Source organism: Panthera pardus, unplaced genomic scaffold (assembly GCF_024362965.1).
Source record: "Panthera pardus isolate Hobbes unplaced genomic scaffold, ASM2436296v1 HiC_scaffold_2, whole genome shotgun sequence".
NCBI classification, from domain to species: Eukaryota; Metazoa; Chordata; class Mammalia; order Carnivora; family Felidae; genus Panthera; species Panthera pardus.
In genome coordinates, this window is record NW_026526765.1 from 128,737,175 (window position 1) to 128,758,240 (window position 21,066).

The 21,066-nt window shown below is 46.0% G+C and overlaps 1 protein-coding gene and 1 long non-coding RNA gene across 6 annotated transcripts in view; one reads left to right on the top strand and one right to left on the bottom strand.

Annotated features, from left to right (window-relative positions):
- FSTL4 (follistatin like 4) overlaps nucleotides 1–19,065 on the top strand; it is a 580,824-nt gene extending 561,759 nt beyond the window's left edge. For all 5 annotated transcript variants that reach the window (XM_053907486.1, XM_019422002.2, XM_019422001.2 and 2 more), the window contains 4 exons: nucleotides 1,746–1,895; nucleotides 8,885–8,992; nucleotides 15,551–15,660; nucleotides 17,709–19,065. In XM_053907486.1, coding sequence (XP_053763461.1) covers nucleotides 1,746–1,895; nucleotides 8,885–8,992; nucleotides 15,551–15,660; nucleotides 17,709–18,411 — 1,071 coding nt within the window. In that variant the 3' untranslated portion in view covers nucleotides 18,412–19,065. The remainder of the gene's footprint in view (nucleotides 1–1,745; nucleotides 1,896–8,884; nucleotides 8,993–15,550; nucleotides 15,661–17,708) is intronic.
- LOC109250870 (uncharacterized) lies at nucleotides 3,401–11,103 on the bottom strand. Its single transcript, XR_002073230.2, has 3 exons — nucleotides 10,514–11,103; nucleotides 9,193–9,644; nucleotides 3,401–6,545 (listed from the first exon to the last, which is right to left on the bottom strand). It is a non-coding gene; the product is annotated as an uncharacterized LOC109250870 (long non-coding RNA).
- Nucleotides 19,066–21,066: the final 2,001 nt, after the last annotated feature.

A 21,066-nucleotide genomic window follows, 5' to 3' on the forward strand; every position in this document is an offset into this window, starting at 1 on the left:
AGGGTCATAGTTAAGGGACAGGCAGATCAAGAAGGACCATGAAGAAGACTGAGACAGAATAGAACCAGAGTCATGATGAAAAACAGGAGAATGTATATCATGAAAGATAAAACAAGGTCCCCCTTTTCACTCATGTATTCATTCAACAAGTGTATTTGAGGCACCCATTCTGTGACAGGCACTTGACTAGGTGCTAAGGACACACCAGTGAACCAAACAAATTGCCTGCTATCAAGGAGCAATCTAGTGAAAGAAGAGAGACCAAACAGACGTAGACAAATCAATGCATGAAGGTAGCAAATGATAAACGCAGCAAAGAACCTGGTGGTACCAGGTTAGAGGGTCAGAGAGGACTTCTCCATAAGGTGGCCCATAGACAGAGACCTGAAGGATATGAGGGGATAAAGTGTGCATATATCTGGGGAAGGGCATTCCCAGCAAAGGTAACAGCCAATGAACGCCCAAGGCCCAGAGCAGGAGGGTGACACAAGGGAAGAAAAGCGTGCCATGTGCGCACACACAGTGGGTAAGGGCGGGAAAGGCTGAAGTTCAGAGAGTAGCAGGAGCCAGAGTGGGCAGGGCCCCGTAGGCTTCAGGAAAGACTTGGATCTTATTCTGAGCAAGAAGAAATATTAATAGAGTAGAGGGTGTTAAGAGGAAGAGTGAGATGGGTGGACTTACAGTGATCCCCCCGGTTTCTGTGTTGACAACATTTGGGGGAGGAACCAAGAGTGGAATCGAGAAACACAACCTGGATGCGACAGCAGTTACTCAGGCAACAGATAATGTGGCTTGAGGCAAGGTGATGGAGATGGAATCCATGAGACAAAGTCAAATTCTGAATGTGTGTATGACCTGGATGAGGGCTGGAGGTATACGGAGAAAAAGAGGAGTCAGAGGTGGCCTCAAGGGTTTTGGTCTCTGGAAGAAAAACAGTGGGGCTGCCATTTTGTTAATGGGATGAGCAGGATTGGGAGGTAAAACTGGGAGTTGATTTTGGACTCATGAGTTTGAGGTATGCATCAAACAGCCAAATAGAGCTAGGTGGGTGCCTGCATAATTCTGGAGTTCAGAGAAGAGGGTTGAACTAAATACAGAAATTTGGGAGTTGTAAGCATGTAGATGGTATTTGATGCTATAGGTTTGGATGAGATTAGCAAAGGGAGTGGATTTTAGAGAGGGAAAGTCATGCAGTGGCCCCTGTACGTTCTGACATTCAGGATGGGCAAACTGAGCAGGATCAAGCAACAGAGAAGGATCCCCCACTGGGGTGGGATGGAGGAGAAGGAAGCACAGAATAGCACACTGTCAGATGATGTCCCAACTTCAAATAAAAAGATGGCACAGACTTAATTTAATAACCAAGAAGTCAGTACAGAGCTCTGTGGGAGCCCTGCTGGCTTTGTGCTAAGGAAGAAGAAAGAGTAGGTCACTCTTTTGGAAGTCTGGCCACTGAAAGAAGTTTTCTCTGTGATGGGGGTGCAGAGAGGGAGAGGTTCACATGCAAGAGAGAAGAAGACAGGCCTGGAGGCTGCGGATGAAAAACCCAACAAATGGAGTTACAGCCTCACATGTGGGAGGGGATGAAAGTTGAAGGTTAAGTGAAGCTGGTGACATGGGAGGACTCATGTGCCATGTCTGGATTCTAAGAGAGGGACAGAGGAGGGTTAAGGGAGAGGGAACCCACACCTGGCAGGGGGGGATGAGGGATTAAGAAGATATATGGCAGCCTATCTCCTTCACAGGAAGAAATCTGTCCTCAAGTGGAAGGAAATGGCACCCAGTCATGCCAGTGGGCATCGGCAGTGAACATCAGGCACCGGTACATATACGTGGCCCAGCCAGCACTGAACAGAGTCCTCGTGGTTGATGTGCAAGCCCAGAAAGTCCTACAGGTACGTCTCTCTAAGGGAGTGAGGAGGGCTTCCGGTTCTGGGGCACAGCAGCCACATTCCTCTTGGCTTTTTGCACATTCCCCAGCTCCTACAAGAGGCAGTCAGACAAGGGGCAAGGGGCAGGGGGGAGCAAAGAAGGTTCCTGTACAGTTACTCATCAGTATTTATTGCCTACTATGGACCAAGCACTGTTCTAGGTTCTTGAAAAATAGCCATGAATGAGCAGTGAAGTCCTAGAACTTATATTCTAGTCTGTCAGACCATAAATCATAATTTTAGAGAGCTATAAATTCTAAAAGCTATTTACAGGTCAAATGTGACAGAGGAACTGGACGACTCTTTTAAAATTTTATTACCGTTTATTTTTGAGAGACAAAGCACCAGTGGGGGAGGGGCAGAAAGAGAGGGAGACACAGAATCCAAAGCAGGTTCCAGGCTCCAAGTTGTCAGCACAGAGCCCAACGGGGGGCTCAAACTCACAAACTCCTGGGGGGCTGTGAGATCATGACCTGAGCCCAAGTCAGGCGTTTAACTGACTGAGTCACCCATACACCCTACAAGACTCTTAAACTGGTCCTCACTCTGGAGATGAATAGATTCTGATATAAATGTCAAGTGGGACTTCCATTCTGGGAGCAGAAGGAAGGCCATTGGGGCTAGAGTATAGTGAAAAGGTGGAGACTGGGGTGCTATGAAGATAGGGGTAAACCAAGGCCCAAGCCATGAAGAGTTTTCATCTGGGGAATGACCTACTCTGATTTATATTTTTAAAGAATCAGTCTTTTCTTTTTTTAAATGTTTATTTATTTAGAGAGCCTACATGAGCAGGGGAGGGACAGAAAGAGAGAGAGAGAGAATCCCAAGCAGGCTCCATGCTGTTGGCACAGAGCCAGACACAGGGCTCAATCTCACGAACTGTGAGATCATTACCTGAGCCACAATGAGGAGTCAGATGCTTAACTGCCTGAGCCACCCAGGCACCCCTAAAGAGTCAGTCTTTTAAAGAGATTTTTAAATTTTAAACTTAGATTTTAAAATAGTCAGGCTCTGTTAGAACAGACTGCAAAGCAGAGCAGAGTTGTGGCTACTAAAATAATCCAGGCAAGAGGTGCAGACAGCATTGGAGATGGTGAGATATGATCAGATTCTTGATAGATTTTCAATGTGGAAAGATTTCTGCTGAGTTGAATATAAATTTTCAGAGACAGGAGGCAGGCTGTTTTGGGTTTTTGGTTTTTGTTTTTTTAATCGAGAAACTGTAAACGGGCCCTGGGTGGCTCACTGGGTTAAGCATCCAACCTCTGCTCAGGTCATGATCTCACAGCTCGTGAGTTCGAGCCTTGCTTTGGGCTCTGTGCTGACAGTTCTGAGCCTGGAGCCTGCTTCGATTCTGTGACTTCGTCTCTCTCTCTCTGCCCCTCCCCCACTCACACTCTGTGCCTCTCTCAAAAATATTTAAAAAGTAAAAAAAAAAAAAAAAAACATTGTAGAACAATGATGCCATGGATGGTGTGTGGTGGAATGACTAATGGCCCCAAGATGGCCACTTCCTAAACCCCAGAACCTAGGAACATCGCCTTATATGGCAAATGGTAGTCGGCAGATAAAATTACATTATGGATTTCTACTGTGGAGCCCTGAATCCAAGTGGAAGTATCCTTATCAGAGAAAGGCAATGTGAGGACTAAAGCACACTGCTGGCTCTGAAGAAGAGGGAAGGGGCCACGAGCTAAGAAATGCAGCTCTCAAGCCTGGAAAATTCCAGAAAACACTTTCTCTCCCAGAGCCTCTAGAAGGAGCACTGCCTTGCCGACATACTTGTTCAGCCCCGTGAAATTAATTTCAGACTTTCTGCCTCCAAAACTGTAAGAAAACAAATATGTGTTGTTTTAAGCTACTGAGTTTGTAGTAAGGTGTTACCACAGCAATAGGAAATGAATGTACCATATAGAGATTTAGGGCCAGGTAGGAGGTGCATGCCCTGGAAGAGGTAGACAGGAAAATTAGGCATTTGGATTTAGGTCTGTTAAGTTTAAAGTGCTGTTATAAATGTAAGCAGAGATGTCAAGCGATTGGATAAACGGGTCTGGAGTCCAAGGTGAGGTCTAGGCCAGAGATGTCAGTGTGGGTATCATCACCATACAAACTGCTAAATCCATAGAGAAGAGGTCAAAGTTGGAGCCCTGAAGCACTCCAACACTTAAGGATCAGGAAGGAGAGAAGAAGCCAACAAGGAGACCAAGCAGGAGTAGCCTGAAAGGTACGAAGAAAATTGGGGGCTGCGGGGGACAAGGGGAGGATGCCAGAAACCAAAAGAAGAATTTTTTTAAATGTTTATTTATTTTTCAGACAGAGAGAGGGTTAGAAAGCTGTGTGAGCAGGAGAGGGGCAGAGAGACAGGGAGCCAGAGGATCCAAAGCAGGCTCTGTAGGAAGCCTGACTTGGGGCTCAAACTCACAAACTCTGAGATCATGACCTGAGCCAAAGTCAGATGCTTAACCAACTGAGCCACCCAGGCACCCCAAAAGAAGAATGCCTTAAGGAAGAGTTTGTGGTCAGTGGTGTCAGATATAGCAGAGACCATTTGCATGTCACTGACCATTCAATTTGATATCACGTGGATCACCTTGGCAAGAGCAGATAAAATGAAATGGAATACAAGCTTGAGGTATTAGAGATAGTGAATACAGCCAACCATTTGGGGGAGTTTTGATGTAAATATGAGTAAAAGGAGTCAAATGAGGCAGTAGCTAGAAGAACATGCCAAAGAAACTTTTTTAGACTAGTTGACATTACAGCATATGTATGTATCTATGTATATATGTATGTATGTAATGCTAAAAAAAATATATAAAAAAAAAAACTCCCACACATCTTGGCTTTGTTCTGCATCATTAAAGTACGCAGGAGTCATTGGAATCCAGGGCAGAGAAGTAGAGATGCTAGCTTTAGATAAAAGCACATTCTATGATGTAACAGGAGAAAAATAGAGACTATTCAGGTATGCTTACAAATAGGTGACAGTTACATTTGGTTGTAGTTGGATGAACATCTCTTCTGGTTGAAAATTATCACTAAGCCTGGAGGTTTGGAGAGAAAGGTGAAGGTTGCACGTGAGATTGAACTGACCAGGGAACTGTTAGAGGACTGCTGGACGAAATGTGAGCAGGATTGTGTTTTACTTTCCAGCAATGCCCAGGTGCAGGGTCTTTGTAGGGAGAAATTTGGATATAAGCAGGGTTGTGGTTTCTCCTAGGCAGTACAGGAGAAGACTTTCTGTTACTGATTTTTCTGGCCAGAGAGCATACTCTCAATCATTTCAATCCTTGAAAATTCATTGAAGCTTGCTTTATGACCCAGCTGATGATCAATGGGGTAAATGCTGCATATGTACTTTACAAGAATGTGTATTCTAATGGGAGGTATAGTTTTCTGTATATATGTCAATTATGTCAAGTATCTTCATTGCATTGTTCAGATCTTCTAAGTGATTTTTTCATTGTTCACGGAGTCTGTCAGCTGCTGAAAGGTGTTGAAGTCCAGCACTGTGATTGTAGATTTATGTAAAATTCTACCACTTTTGCTTTAAAATTGTAATAACTTCCTGGGACAAAGACTTCTTTGTTCTTAGAAAATCTCTCTATCTCTGGCAATACTTCTTGCCTGAAAGTCTATTTTTGCCTAATTCAAGTATAGACATATCAGATTTCCTTTGATTAGTGTTAACATTGTATAATTTTCCAAACTCCATGTATTTGGGTTTCGGCCTTTATGTAGTATAATAATCTTCATCTTTGACTTGGATCATTTGATCCATTTATATTTAATGCAATTATATAGTTAAATCTACCATTTTCTGGTTTTCTCATTTGACCTAACTGTTCTGCTTTTTTCTCCTTTTTACTTTCTTTTGGATTAGTCAAACATTTTCGTTCTGTTACTATTATTACCACCATAGAGATTATAACATGCATCCTTGCCTCAATATAGTCCTGTACAAATTACTTCACTTCCCTAATAATGATAGAACCATACAACACTAACCCCTTAAACTCCTCTCCTGCCTTTTGCATTATTGTGGGAATGAATTTTAACTCTGTATATAATTTAACCCCACAAGACATGAGTTAGTATTATTTTGTATAGTTGATAGTCATTTATATTCACCTCCATATTTACTTTCTCACTACTCCTTATTCATTCCTGAAGCACACAGTTCTGTCTGGGATCATTTTCATTGTAAATGAAGAAGTTTCTTTAATAGTTCTTTTAGTGCAGATCTGCTGGCAACACATCCTGAGTTTCTGTTTGTTTAAAAATAACTTTGCCTTTTATTTTTAAAAACTATTTTCACTGGATATAGAATTCTACCTTGGTAAATTATACTCAGCATTTTAAGATGCTGTTACCTTGTCTTCCACTGTTTTTGTTAATAGGCCACCTGTCTTATTGTCACCCTTCTGAAGGTCGTGTATCATTTATTTTGACTGCTTTTCAGATTTTCTCTTTGGTCTTTAGCAGTTTTACTGTGATGTGCCCAGGTACAGTATTCTTTGTATTTATTCTGATTTGGAAGTCCTAGTGGTTCTTGACTGTGTGGATTGATACCTTTCATCAGATTGGAATTCTTTGTTACCTCTTCTTTAGAAACTGTTAAAAAAAAAAAAAAGTTAGATCTTTCCACTGTATGCCACATGTCTGTTTCACTCTTTTCCATTCTTTTTAGTCTCTTTGTGCTTCGAGTATGTTCTATCAATTTGTCTTTCAATTCACTAGTCCTATCTTCTGCTATGTCTAATACAGATTTAACAGAACCTAATTATTGAAATCTTAATTCCAGGTATTGCATTTTTCACTTTTGTAATTTCTACTTAAATATATAAAATTGTAATTATGTTTCTATGGGTCACCCATGGGTCTTTCTATTGTCTTTCATATGTAGTTTTTAATCACATAGTCTGTGTAGTCATGTCTAGTAATTTTTTAAATGCCAGACACTCCATATATTAAAAAAAAAAAAAAAGACTTGAGATGGTTGTCATCTTCCTCTGCTAGGCAGAGAGAGTAGAGAATGAATCATTTTAGTCTAATCAAGTGCTAAGTTGAATCAAGCCTGAACTGAATTTTTTAAGGCTTACTCTGCTTCTGATTTATTCCTAGACCTAGAAGTTAGCCCGTCAGGATTTTTAACTAAGAGCCTGGTATGTTCTTCAGTATCTTTTCCCTTCTATACCTTTGCTCCTCAGCATATTAAGACTTCAGAACACTGTTGTGAATTTAGGAGATTATTGGTTTAGCTCTTCAGTCTGCTTGCTACTCCATACCACCTCAGAATGAGAATTTGAAATGTGATTGGAGAAGTGTAAATAGAAAGGAGAGAGGCGGCTACAGTCCAAACACTAGGGAAGTTTTGCTGTGAAGAAGGCAGACAAATGGGGTAACTCAAATAGAATGCATAATCAAGAGAGTTTTTAAAAGAGTTGAAGAAACTAGAGACAATGTCAAGATGGTATTATTGGTGGTGGGTTAAGCTCTGGGTACAGGATCCTGGAGCCTTTAGCAAATGAAGAGAAGCAACCAGGAAGCTGGCAGATGCTGAGAACAAAAAGGAGCAGGTGGAGATATGAACAAAGGACCTGCAGTACTTGAATGTAGGAAGAGGCTTCATGGGCCAAGGGCTTTAAATTAGAGCCAAAAGAGTGAAAGGGAACTCCACAGATGATAACGAATGGAGAAGAAATTTAGGTCAGCATGGAGTGACAAAATTAAGAGTTCGGTTTTGTAGTTGTTAAGTTGAGGTCATCAACAGAGGAATGAGTTCTAAAGTCATTAGAGTACAGGAAGTTATCTGAAGCCATAGAATCAGATGAACTCACCCAGAGAAAGGATGTAGACACAGAGAAGGTGGTCAAAGATGAAGACCTGAAACATGCCAACATTTTGATATCAGAATGAGGAAGGGAAGCTAGGGAGATGGGAAGCTGAGAGAAGAGAAGCTTCCTAGAAGGGAGTAGTTAACCATGTGGAATCTTGCTGACATGTCAAAAAAGAGGAGGATCACAAAGTGATCTATCTGACACAAAGGTCTTCAAACAGGTCAGTGGAGTGATGAAGACAGAAACTTGATGGGAATATTAAAGAGAAATGGATCATGGACTCCACAGCCAGTTCTTCAGAGAAGCTTTGACCAATGGGGGTAGAGGTGGGTTTCTCCCCCTGAAAGGGTGACATCTTTAATGAACACAGGGAGTGGCCAGGATGGAGGCCAATGACAAGAAGAGCAGGGGTCATAGTCTAGGGGTATGAGCATCATGAAGGAGAGTTCTGGAACTTAGACAACTACATTATAAAAAGCAGAAAACAGTCTCCATTTGAGAGGGCCACGGGGGAAGCTCTGTTCTCCAAGGATAATAGAGTTTCAGTTACAGCATTTAAAAAAAAAAAATGTCTGCCTGAATCCTACAATCTGGGACCCAGAGCCTCCAGCTAAAGGATGTACAGATAGAGGCTGTGCAAAGAGACAAGACAGGTGATAATGGATGATCTCTAAGTCAGTCTCAGATGACACAGAAGGAAGGGCCAACTCACCAGAATCTCAGCCAAAGAACAGAACAGCCAAAGACACTGAGGGTTCTAGAGTCTCCAAAACGTTTCTAGGAGCAGTGGCCGGAGGGTCCTGCAGCTGATTCCTGAGTGGTAAACGTAAAGCCTCTGGGTTTAGACTTTTGCCAAGATGGTCTTGGTCCCCTTTAAGTAAAACATGCACAAAGTTTATAAAAGGAATTAAATTACTGACAATGGTTTTATGCCTCTAAAGACAAACCCAGAAAGAGGCTTGTGCCCTGGCTTCCCAAGCAGGCTCACTGCCAACGATGCTAGGTTAGCTATCCACTCACCTGGGCAGGAAGGCCATTTACACAAAGCCAAGAAATGACCACTGTGTCAGCTGATAATAATGATGATCCACTTGTGCCTATTTTTTTTTCAAGTCCATAGGTGTGGACCCTCTGCCAGCTAAGCTGTCCTATGACAAGTCTCATGACCAAGTGTGGGTCCTGAGCTGGGGGGATGTGCACAAGTCCCAACCAAGCCTCCAGGTATGTTGAACATGTAGAAACTGACACCCCACAGGAACAGAGGACGCTATCCTGTCTAATGTCTCTTGCTTCCCTAGGTAGCTGATCACATTTATCCAAAACCTATCCATCAAGGTTTGAGGAGAAAGTAGGAAGTAGGAAACAACCTTGGGCCAAAGCCCCTTACAGGCAATTCACAAGGTGTCTTCAGCCAGGCCTACCTTTAAAAGATAATACTGATGATGGATAAGATTCTGATGTCAGGACAACCAGAATGTGGCTTCCAGGCCCCACCTCTCCTGATCCAGGACTTTCTTCACCTTGGGCTGGGCAGGCTGGAAAACAGTGTCAAAGCACGTGCTAGATGTGAGCCTGTAAGGAAGGAAAAGTAGGAGCAGTAGTTATGTCCATAAGTGGAAGCACATTTACTGAGTGCTTACAGTATGCTAGGACACAGCAAAGTTCACTAATTTGCCCATGTCCCAACCCAGACAGTGTGGCTCTGCAGCCCAACACTCAGCCACTGCACTGTACTTCCTCTTTGAAAGAGTTTGGTCACAGGAGCTCTGTGGGATCCCCCCTCTCCACCCGTCAGAGAAGGTCAACATCACCCCTGTGTTGAGCGTGCCTGGCTCTGCCTTTCTCATCCAGGGATGCATTACAGAATTAAACCCTAAAAAAAGTGAGTTGAATGCCTGCATTGTCCCAAAGATCTGCATAGAACCATTCTAGATGCACAGAAGTTAATTCATTTCATACAGTGGATGCCTCAGCACATTAGGGTTTCATTCTCTCTCAGAACCCCAGCTGACAAGGGCTGCAGATGGAGTCAAGTTCACCCTGTTCTCAAGACTGGTAAGAGCAAAGGGACAGCTGGGTCTACAGAGGCTTCCTCCAGGGGAATACCTGCCTGCCTACCTCTGCACGGTTGGGCCAGGGGGAAGACACTACTTCATCTCCTATAAATTGAAACTATTGTCATTTGATGGATGCCATCAACGTGGGCCCCAGTGAGATGACAAAAAAATCCATTACAGTGTCTAGAAGCCTGAATAAAGGTCATTCAGAGCAGAGCCTAAGCCCAGGGAAATTGTAATTTTAATTGGCCCTCCCTCTGGCAGCTCCAACAAAGCCTCTAAGGTAATTCAAGGAGAGGGGTCACCAAAACTTTTTTTTTTGCTGAAACCAAAAATGACTGCCTAATTTAACAAGGCAGAGGAGTTGAAAAACACATGGTTTGGGGCGCCTGGGTGGCGCAGTCGGTTAAGCGTCCGACTTCAGCCAGGTCACGATCTCGCGGTCCGTGAGTTCGAGCCCCGTGTCGGGCTCTGGGCTGATGGCTCGGAGCCTGGAGCCTGTTTCCGATTCTGTGTCTCCCTCTCTCTCTGCCCCTCCCCCGTTCATGCTCTGTCTCTCTCTGTCCCAAAAATAAATAAAAAACGTTGAAAAAAAAAATTAAAAAAAAAAAAAAGAAAGAAAAACACATGGTTTCACAGGTTATCTGTAAAAGAGAAAACATGAGAGTGGCAGTGGATTTCTCACCTGTAACAGGAGCTGGCAGACTATGGCATCTACATGGCTGAGATCCAAGAATCCTATTCCCAGCTAAGATATCCTTTACCTGGCAGGACAAAACAAAGATACAGTATGTGCAAGAATTCAGAGAGTGTATCACTCACCTGCACCCTCTAAGCAACAGATTTGAGGAAAGGATCCCAGACAAACACCAGATGAAGAAAGATCAAGAGGAGACTGATGTAAAGAATGAACCCACGGAGGAACTAAGATGGACGAAGACAGGCTCTCTGCAAATGTGTAATAAGTTCTAAATAAGTATGTTTGAATTAGGATAGACAGGCTGAAAGAGAAATCCTGATGCCAGGCTATAACCGAAGATAAATTAATTCAGTAAAAATAATTTCATGGAGTGGAGGAAAGTGGAGGGAGTAAAAATACTTAGAAATTTCTTATTGGGGTAAGAGAAGGTGTAGAGAATGCTGTTTGGAAGTAGTAGTTGGGAAGTGAGCATCTCATTATTCCAAATGTGATCAACTGAATTCTCCTAAAAGCTGTGATGATCAGACTTTGTTAGGAACAAAGGAAACTCTAACTTGTTTATAAGAAACACACATGGGGGCTCAGTTGGTTAGGCATCCAACTTCGGCTCAGGTCATGATCTCACGGTCTGTGGGTTCGAGCCCTGCATCTGGCTCTGTACTGACAGCTCAGAGCCTGGAGCCTGTTTCAGATTCTGGGTCTCCCTCTTTCTCTGACCCTCCCCTGTTCCTGCTCTCTCTCTGTCTCAAAAATAAATAAATGTTTAAAAAAATTAAAAAAAAAACACACACACATGAAACAGAATAAAAGGTTGAATGAGGACAGGTGAACAAGAATATATTAATATTTCCACTGGTGCATATCAGGCAAGGTAGGGTTTAAGGTCACCAGCACTAAAAACAGCCAACAGATACTATGTCTCTACTATGTCTCCAGTAGCCTATAGTTATCAAGCAACATTAACAACTAAATGGCCTCAAACAAGAGCAATTAAAAATACAAGGAGAACTTGGAGCACCTGGGTAGATTTGTCAGTTAAGAGTCTAATTCTTGATCTCAGCTCAGGTCTTAAGCTCAGGGTTGTGAGTTCAAGCCCCACATTGGGCTCTGCCCTGGACATGAAACCTACTTGAAAAAATAATACAAGGAGAACTTAATTTAACATGCACTTAGATTGTCCAAAGGATATGAATGAATGACATGGGAAAATTGATTAACAATGCAACTTGGTTTAATATACACCTTTCATCTGCAGAACAGTTTTTTCACATGTCCACATACGAATAGGTTTATCTGTAACCACAAAGGATATTAACCAATCTTGTAAAAGTAGATGTTATAGGCAACATTAGCTGATGAATTAGAAACAATTAAAATAGAACCTAATAAGAAGACACTCCTATATAACTACTGGATCAAAAAGGAAGCTAAAAGGGAAATTAGAAACACTCTCAAAGGCAATAGTAAAGCGATCATTCTACATCAAGACCAACAGGAGACAGAGAAGGCTGTAGACATGGAGTGTCTGGGTCTTAAAAGCCTGAAGAAGTACTTGTGTTAAGAATTGAGAACAAGAACAGAGTAGTGACAAGGAGAAGAATGAAATTAATATAAACAAAACCAAAGAACAAAGAGAAACAGAGAAATCCTTCACAAGCCTGGTAAAGGAACAAAGAACGAATATATAAAATGAGGCATGAGAAAAGGAGTATTACTGCAGATACAGGAGGATAAAAATAACTGGAAATTAATACATGGCAACTCTGGGGCAGCAAATTTTAAAACCTAAAATAAGTGGATGATAGCTTACAAAATGTAGCCACCTGGCCAGCTCCATCAGTAGAGCGTGCAACTCTTGATTTCGGAGTCATGAGTGTAAGCCCCACGCTGGGAATAAACACTGACCTAACAGAAGCCCATAATAGAATAATAATTACAGGGTTTTTTTAAAGATTGAAGAGCTACCACAGAAAAACAGTTGAATTTTATCAAACCTTCAAAATATATTTTTAATATTATTTAACTGTCTCGGACCACAGGGAGGATAATGTGCAGCTTCTTTGTTTTAAATAGCCAGCAAATTTTAATTATGAAAATTGACTAAAAATTGTGTAAAAAAAACAAAGCTGTAGGCTAATGTCACTTAGGAATACAGAAGCAAAATTCTAAACATGGTATTAAAAACAGAGTCCAGCAGTGCATCTAAATGCAGGGAACAAAGTCCCAGAATACGATGATGGTTCACTCTCAGGAAATCAGTCAACATTCTCTTAACAAAAGGGGGGAAAAAAAACTATTATTTTCAATAAATCCTGAAAAGGCACTGAATTAAATACAGCAGACATTCTCAATGAAATAATTAAAAACACGAACAAAAAGGCAATTTCTTAAATATAATGAACCCTATTTCCCAAAAACCAAGAGCAAAGTTTGCCTAAATGGCCAAACACAACTATTACAATCAGGAATTAGGTCACAACGTCCAGCATCCCAAGTGCAGAGTCTGGGCATTGCACTGTAACAAGAAAGGGACCACATTGAATAAACCTACCTTCATCCCTATGGGCTAGGGTTAAAGAAACCACTACTCGCAAAAACTCCTGGAAATGTCAACTGGCCCAGCCCTTGGGGTGCACAATTTGGAAAGGAGAACCAAAAGCCTCAAAACAATGCTTTTTTGAATCCAGCAACTTGACTTCCAAAGGCTATGGAAGTTTTGTCCATGGGTATGGACAAAAACTTTGTTTTTCAATACCCAACACTAAGGAACTGGTTAAACAGAACTTTGCTTGGACTACATGAAGGTGTTTCTATAAATGAAGCCCTTCCCTCAGCAGCCAGTGTTGGCTGGCACCTTCCTGAATCCTCCGTATCACTCCTTGGCCCACCAGTCCCAGACCCCCACACCCCCCAGCTGAGCCTCCCTTTTCACCTGGTTTTGTCTACCCTCTTAGAGAGATGCTCAGCCTTCAGGACCCCACGTGAACTATCAAGTGACATTTCCTGATATCTAGCCACATATGTACGTCTCCATATGTGGGCTCCTGAAGCAAGCCCACAGAGCCAGCAAAATTAAGGAGTTGGACAATTATCTTTTGGACACTAACATGCGGGGGAACGTGCCAGGATGCAAGGCCAAGAAGGAACTCACAACTCGTCAGACAAATGAGGCGGTCACACCCACATGAGTTCAATGGCCCGTGGTACTGCGTTTTGATGAAGTAACCTCTGAATATAGGGTGTCAGAGTGGTGAAGCGTGAATGACACTGACCGCTGACAGCCTGTAATTTTCCATCTCTATTAGAAGCTAAAATGACAGGCCTGCGATCAAGCAGTGATTGTGTGGCTTCTTGGAATTCTCTGGCATTTTCCCCTAGACACTCCCATGATCCAGTTTCCTAATGCTGATATTTTCATGCCCAGTACCAAGAGTGTTTTTCCATGGACTTGCCATGGAAGTATCATTTGGCCATTCTAAAAAATCACAGAAAAATAACCTAATGCGGTGTGACAACTTTAGAGCTGCCCCAAGGCTGAAAATCACAGCCCTCCTCATTCCTGTCCGGCATCCTCTCTGCTTACCCCCTCCCACCTCCACCCCCCAGGAAGCATGATCCAGAAAAGACTCAAACTTCAACCCTGCCTGAGGAGGCAGGCCAGGTGTTGTTTGTTTCCCCATAAAAGCAAGAGCCAGAAGGCAGTCCTATTCTTAAAAGATAAAAGCATCCAGAACTCCAAGCCACGGGAGTTACCGAAGCCCCAACAGAGACTGTCCTCAGCCTCAGGCTGCAGAAGTCTGGACCGTGTAAGCACAGCCATATGATCAAGATCAGAGAAAGTGTCTCAGCTCTGTGTTCACAGTCTAGCCACCCCCCCCCCCACCCCCCCCACCCCCTGCTCAGAGGGTCTGGGCTTGACCTTGTGGGCCTTCAGCCTCATCTGGCTGTGGGCCACCCACGTTTCAGGGCAATGGCCTAGAAATTGGAGGCTGACAAGCACATGAAGAAGGAAAGGGGACACAGGTTGTTGAGCATGGTGTCTCTGGCCTGGCCATGCCCAAGGCTGTGTTAGCTGATAGACATGTGCTCAGCCTGACCACAGCGGGCTTTCTGGCAGGACCTCCACACTGCTCTCTTCCCACCTAATCTCCGACATCACTCGCCTCTGTTCTGCACTGCCACCGTGCCCTTCCCTGACACAGGCCCAGCAGGAATTGTCCACAGCAGAGAATGGCTCCGGCTGCCTCCTGCCAACCCCACAGAGAAAGTGGTACAAAAGAAGAAAGGGAAACAGAGGCAGCTATGCTCTGTCACTACCAATGTGTACAAAACACGGGGCCTGACTCTTGATTTCTCACAGCAGGTCCGTTGTGCAACTAGACCCCATCCCCAGCATTCTAACTGCAAGGCATCTAAATGGCTTGAGCAGCATCTTTGAATGGCATTTCTGCAGGATTCCTGCTTTCTCCAATAAACCATGGAGTCACAATTCCCATAGAACACCTCTGTGAGCAGTCTATGATAGAGATGCCCAACAAATGGGCCCACGCACCTGTCATCAAAGGAAAATAAGGAAGCAGTAAATACTTGCACCATTTAACATTTTCATGACTGAAAAGCTCACTCCCTCTCTTCCCAGGGTGGCCTGGGTGCTGAGAAGATGGGATTCTCAGTTGTAGGGGAAGTGGTCTCTGAGCAGAGTGATCTTTCTCTTCTGGGGACCTCTCTCAGAAGCTCCAACATGGTCCCCACTGTGCCATCAGGGGCTGGTGATGTGTGGGCCCAGTTTTGGGTCAGACCTGCCTGCACAGGAGGGAGTGATTCAGGCATCCATACCTGTACTGCCCCTCTCCCCCAAAGGGGGAGTCCCTGCTCTGCTCCTGCCCCCCTCTCTCACACTGGGGGCATCTCTCTCTGAAGTAGCCTGTCTGCTGAGGGGCCTTACCAGCATGTGCAGGTGGTTCCAGGTTTCCCACCCCTACCTGGGTGGGCCCTCACAAGGACCCTCCCTCTGTGTTATAGGTGATCACAGAAGCCAGCACCGGCCAGGGCCAGCACCTTATCCGCACACCGTTTGCAGGAGTGGATGACTTCTTCATTCCTCCAACAAACCTCATCATCAACCATATCAGGTGAGACAGGCCCACGATGCCCTAAGGAGCCCCCATAATCCAACTCAGCCCGGCATGTGGTGCATTTGCCCACTGTGAGACCTGCTCCTTCTGTGTCTCTGTCACTCATCCTGAGCTGGCCTTGGGCTCCATCATGAGGGGACAGAAATGGACCCATCACTAGTCCTTAAGTGCCTTAGTTAAGGAAGGCACCGAGCTCCTATGGCCCTCAGAGGCCCACTGAGGACAGAAAGTCTCATCCTCAAGGTGAGGACTATAGAGAAAAGGAAACAATAGTGGTTAATGGGCCACCCTCTCCTTGTTAGACACAAAGAAACTAGTAGAAGTGGTCTTGACCCCTTTTTACACATGCAGAAACCAAGGATTAGAGAAGTTAAAACAGAGGCCAAGTTTACACATCCAGGAAGAGTCAGATGAAATACGAGGCCAAGTCTCTTTTTAGTTCCTTATTCTCTGCTGCCCACTGCCCATGGGTTTTCCAGAAGCCCCCAGAGCAGCCATGGAGAGGGCCAGCCAGGGAACAAGGCCTCTTGTTCATCCAGAACAGCCAGAACATCCAGAACCATCCAGAACAGCCTAAAAATGGTGGCCTATGGTCTCACCTGCAAACCTCAGCTCAACCTGGCTGTTCCCCCTGCCTGTTCATTTCAGACAACCCCTAACACCTACTGTAAAGTCACCACTGCAGAAGACTCAGCCTGCCCCTTTATAAAGTCACGGAGACCGGAAGGTCGTGCCTTTCTTTTGTCTGACATCAAGTCCCTTTCTCCAGGAAGAAAGGACTCATTGTTATATATTGAAGCTGGACTTGCAAAACTAGGCCCACCCACTGATCCAAGCCCAAGAAAGAAAACAGCTCCTTTATGAACCCTACCGTGTAGACAGCACCTGGGAGGAGCCTCTAAGATTCTGGTGGTTGCTCAAGGGTGAAAAACCCCCAAAGAAGCTGAATTCAGGCGGGAGTCTAGCACATTTACAGGCTCTGCGGCACCTGGGTGTGGCGTTTTACATTCAAGTTCTTTACCAGAGTTTCATGCTCTTTCCATGCTTGAGATCTTTAAGAATGCTTTAAAGATGCTTTTAAGTGAGCATTTCCCCCACTCAGAGACTCAGGTATTCAAAAGAGAAGTGTGGAGGAGATGTTTCTCTTCTTCCCATAGGCATCCACAGCACCAAAAGGCCTCTCTCAGTCAGCGATTGAGGCAGAGGCTCTCAGGTCAAAGCCAAGTCCTGCCTGGGGTCAGGCCTTCTGGCAGCTTGCCACCCACCCCCAGACGGGAATTTCACCAAGCCCAGATGTGAGCGGCTACCGCCTGCTGGGCCCTTCCCCTCAAGCTTTGATCCAGTCCTCCCAAAAGCCCTCAGAAGGAACTGCCCTCTTCCTCATGGCAGAGGCTCTAAGAGGCCGTCCACACACCGGGCTCTGCAGTGGGCAGGGCAGCAAGGCCACGCCAAGGCCATCTGGCTGCAAAGGTAAAAGCTGTCCTCAGCCCCCCTGCCCAAGCTTCCTCCCCCAGGGGATCAGGGATCATAACCGACACAGGAGAGGCTGCCCCTCCACCTTCCTCTCCCCCGGGGGAGGGAGCGCTGGAGGAAGCGAGTTGGCTTGCGGGGCCTGCTCAGAATCTGATTAGTCCAGAGGACAGTAGCAGCAAGCCCACCTCTGCCGTCCTCCTCCTGGCAGGCGATCGGGGGCTCTTTTCCCTCCAGGCACAGGCCCCCACTTCCCAGCTGGCAGCAGGCCTCAGGGGAGCTGATGTGAAGGCATCCCAAAGGGAGAAGCTATTGACGGCACTTTAATGCTCCTCCTTTACCATTTCTAGAGATGAGTGCGTGTTATGAGAGCAGAAATCGAGGAGCATTTGTAATGCGGCTGCCTTCATTTTCACCTCGTAGATGAATGACTGAAGAAGCCAGGCCCTGCAGGATGGTACATCTAATTAAGAAGCTGTTAGCGCACTGAAGGATTAGGATAAAGGGAAGAGAATGGATGCAATCCTTTAGAGGAATGACAGAGCCCCTCCTGACCTCAGTTCTTCCCTTCGCAGGTTCGGCTTCATCTTCAACAAGTCTGAGCCCGCAGTTCACAAAGTTGACCTGGAAACACTGGTGCTGCTCAAGACCATCAGCCTGCAGAGCCACGGCTGCGTGCCACAGGCCATGGCCCACACCCACCTGGGCGGCTACTTCTTCATCCAGTGCCAACAGGATGGCCCCGCTTCTGCCGCCCCCCAGCTGCTGCTCGACAGCGTCACGGACTCCGTGCTCGGCCCCAATGGGGACGTGACTGGCACCCCACACGTGTCCCCCGACGGGCGCTTTGTGGTCAGCACTGCTGCCACCAGCCCCCAGCTGCACGTGCAGGAGATCACGCTGCAGGGGGAGATCCAGACTCTCTCTAGCCTGAAAATAAGCCAGGGCATCTCTGACGTGGCCTTCCAGCACTCCTTCACCCACGGCGATCAGTACTACATCTACGCCCCCCTGGAGACAGAGCCAGACCTGCTGTTCCTGGAGCTGTCCACGGGGAAGACGGGCATGCTCAAGAACTTGAAGGAGCCGCCCACGGGGCCCGCATGGCCTTGGGGAGGGCCCCGCAGGATCGTGAGGGACAGCGGGCTCTTCGGACAGTTCCTGCTCATCCCTGCCCAAGAGTCGCTGTTTCTCGTCAACGGGAGACAAAACGCTCTGCGGTGTGAGGTGTCGGGCGTAAAGCGGGGGACCACAGTGGTGTGGGTGGGCGAGGTATGAAGGAGCCTGGGGCAGAGCCCTGGGCCACCAAGCACCGCCGAGTCCTCACACCGCAGCCCCAAGCAGGCGCCCTGTACATTTTCACGGACAAAAGCAAAACCTGTATCTGCTCTGTGGTTCAACACTGGCCTCCTTGCAAGTTTCCTAGTATAAGGTATGCGCTGCTAACCAGATTGGGGTTTTTCGTTGGGAAGTATGATTTATGCCTTGAGCTACGGTGAGAACACATGCTGCTGTGTAAAGGAATCATTTCTGTGCCCAGCTACACGCCATGTTTCCTGGGGAACGCTGCGGAACCAAGAGCTCCTGCTTTCCAGGCTGACACTTGTGTCGGTTGCCTTCATGTACTCATTGTCCGTCACAGCTGGGTCCAGCCCACCTCCCCCCGATGGAGTGGCCCCGAAGCCGGGCCTGGAAACTCAGTGCGAGCCCTGGCTTTCGCTCCAGGCATGAGAGCCACGTCTGCCCTCATTCCGGACCTTCTTTTCTCCTGCGCAGCCGCTTCATGCTTTTTTTCCATGTGACTTGGTGTAAGCCTGAGGGAGATCCAGCCAGACTTCTTGCGTCTTGGGGGATGGGGAAATCACTTACTTTATTTTGGAAATTTTGATTAAAAGATAATTTTTTATAATCTCAAATGCTAGTAAGCAGAAAGATGCCCTCCGAGGTCCGCTCTGTTCGTCCCTGCCTTAGGCCAAGTCTCTGAGAGTCACCACCCCACACCCAGAAAGAACAGTGATCATCCAGGAATAACGGTCCTCTATACCACGGACACCCCGAGTACAGATCTAGTCACCACAGTGGCAAAGACTTTGTTCTGGGCTGGGACGCAAAGAGACCAGGACAAACCCTGTGTGCCTGCTTTTTACCACTGAACGGGGATGTTTTATGAGCCGGGCCCAGTTCCCCAGATTCAGAGCAGACTGGGCTTGCCACGGGGGGGCGGCCTACAGAAGAGTGACCTCCTGGTGCAACACAAAGACATGTGTGGGGTCCAAGTGGCTTCTGTAGGCGATCCCTTTCAAAAATCAATTTCTTTTCTGCCCGTGGCCCTTGCACTCAGCTCTAGCATGCCCGTCATTGCATCATCACGGCACAGCACATTTCAGTCTTTTCTTACACGTGGACCCTTCTGTCCCCAATAATACACACTGAAAAACCCACAATCAGAAGGCAGAGGGAAGGGGGGGCCAGTGGCTGGAGGGTGTGGACTGCCAATGCTTCATGATTCCCAAATATCTCAGACAATGCTGGGCTGTCAGGGGGTCATCGAGGGAGTACAACCCAGCTGGCCCCGGGAAGACAGCTCATGTTGGAGAATGTCAGCTTTGGGGCTCCCGGCACACCCCTTCTCCCTCGCCTCATTCACCAAAACACACTTGTATGGTTTCTGGCCTGAATGATTGGTTTTCAAGTCACGTGAAGTTGGAAGAGATGGTCTCATCATGGACACCTCACCTAGGGCAGACCGCTTCACCCGCCAACATGGCCATGCTTTTCCCGCTCTGATCACTGGCTGCTTTCAGGGAAAGGAAGACACAGACCCTGCCTTGCTGTAAATACAGCTCCCTTGCACACTCACCTGAATGCCCAACCTACCTGACCCCAACTTGATTTCCTGAAATCAGCCAGTCCTGTTGTCTCACGTATCTTGGTCCATCCAACGCCTGTCCCCTCCAACTCCCAAGAGTGTGCCTAGGTATATACATGCATACTTTAGATTTCGTTACATGTACTTGAGCTATAGCTACAGGTTGAAAGGATGGACTTCAAAAGCCGCATACTCAGTTTCCCAAGAGCTGGGATGGATGGGTGACACCTCTCACCCTTTCTTCTTCCTGCCCCAATCTCTTGACACATTCACTTCCAGACTTCCACATTTATCACTGCAGTTCTCCACTTTCACCAACTTCTCCCTTTGGAAAAATCTTCCAGATGATGGCAACCCCTAGCAGAGAAAGTCTGAGCCTACCTGAGGAAGAGCCTACCACCTACCAGGTCAGAACATCAGCCCCTCGGGGTCATGGGTTCCTAAGTCAAAGACCAGTCCAATCCCAGCAGGCCTTGTGATCTGGGAGACTGCAGCATCCGTTCCTTTGCCTCATTCCTTCTAAGTGTGTCTGAAAAGCATTTCTGCCTCTGGCTAACTCACTGTGCAATTAACTGGAGATGCCAGCTTAGGGCTCGGGGCCAGCATTCCACACACTGTTGAATCAGAGCAGGGATTCGTAGGCCTGAAAACAGTGCAATCTGCATATTCACAAAGGCAAGAGAGTAAATGCTTTTTCATCACAGCAAAGCCGAACTGCTGGGTGGGAGGCAGAGGAAAGGCTGGCCAGGTTGCCCCCCACCCCCCTTCCAGCCCCAGAAGCTCAGAGGAACACGGTCCCAAAGTCACTGGTGTAAAAAGTTACCACAGCAGGTGAGCCTTGCTGCCGACCCAGCCGCAGCCCTCTGACAAACACACAAGATCACCTAACAACCGATACTTCACTTTAAAGAAGCACTTCATCTTAACAATGACACGTTCATAATGAACTATTTCAAAATTTACTGAATTTTAAAATAAAATTAATTTCACAAAAATTCAACATAGTATTTTTTTTTTCATAACAACTCACAAATAACCTACACCTTTGCTGATATTAAGGATTT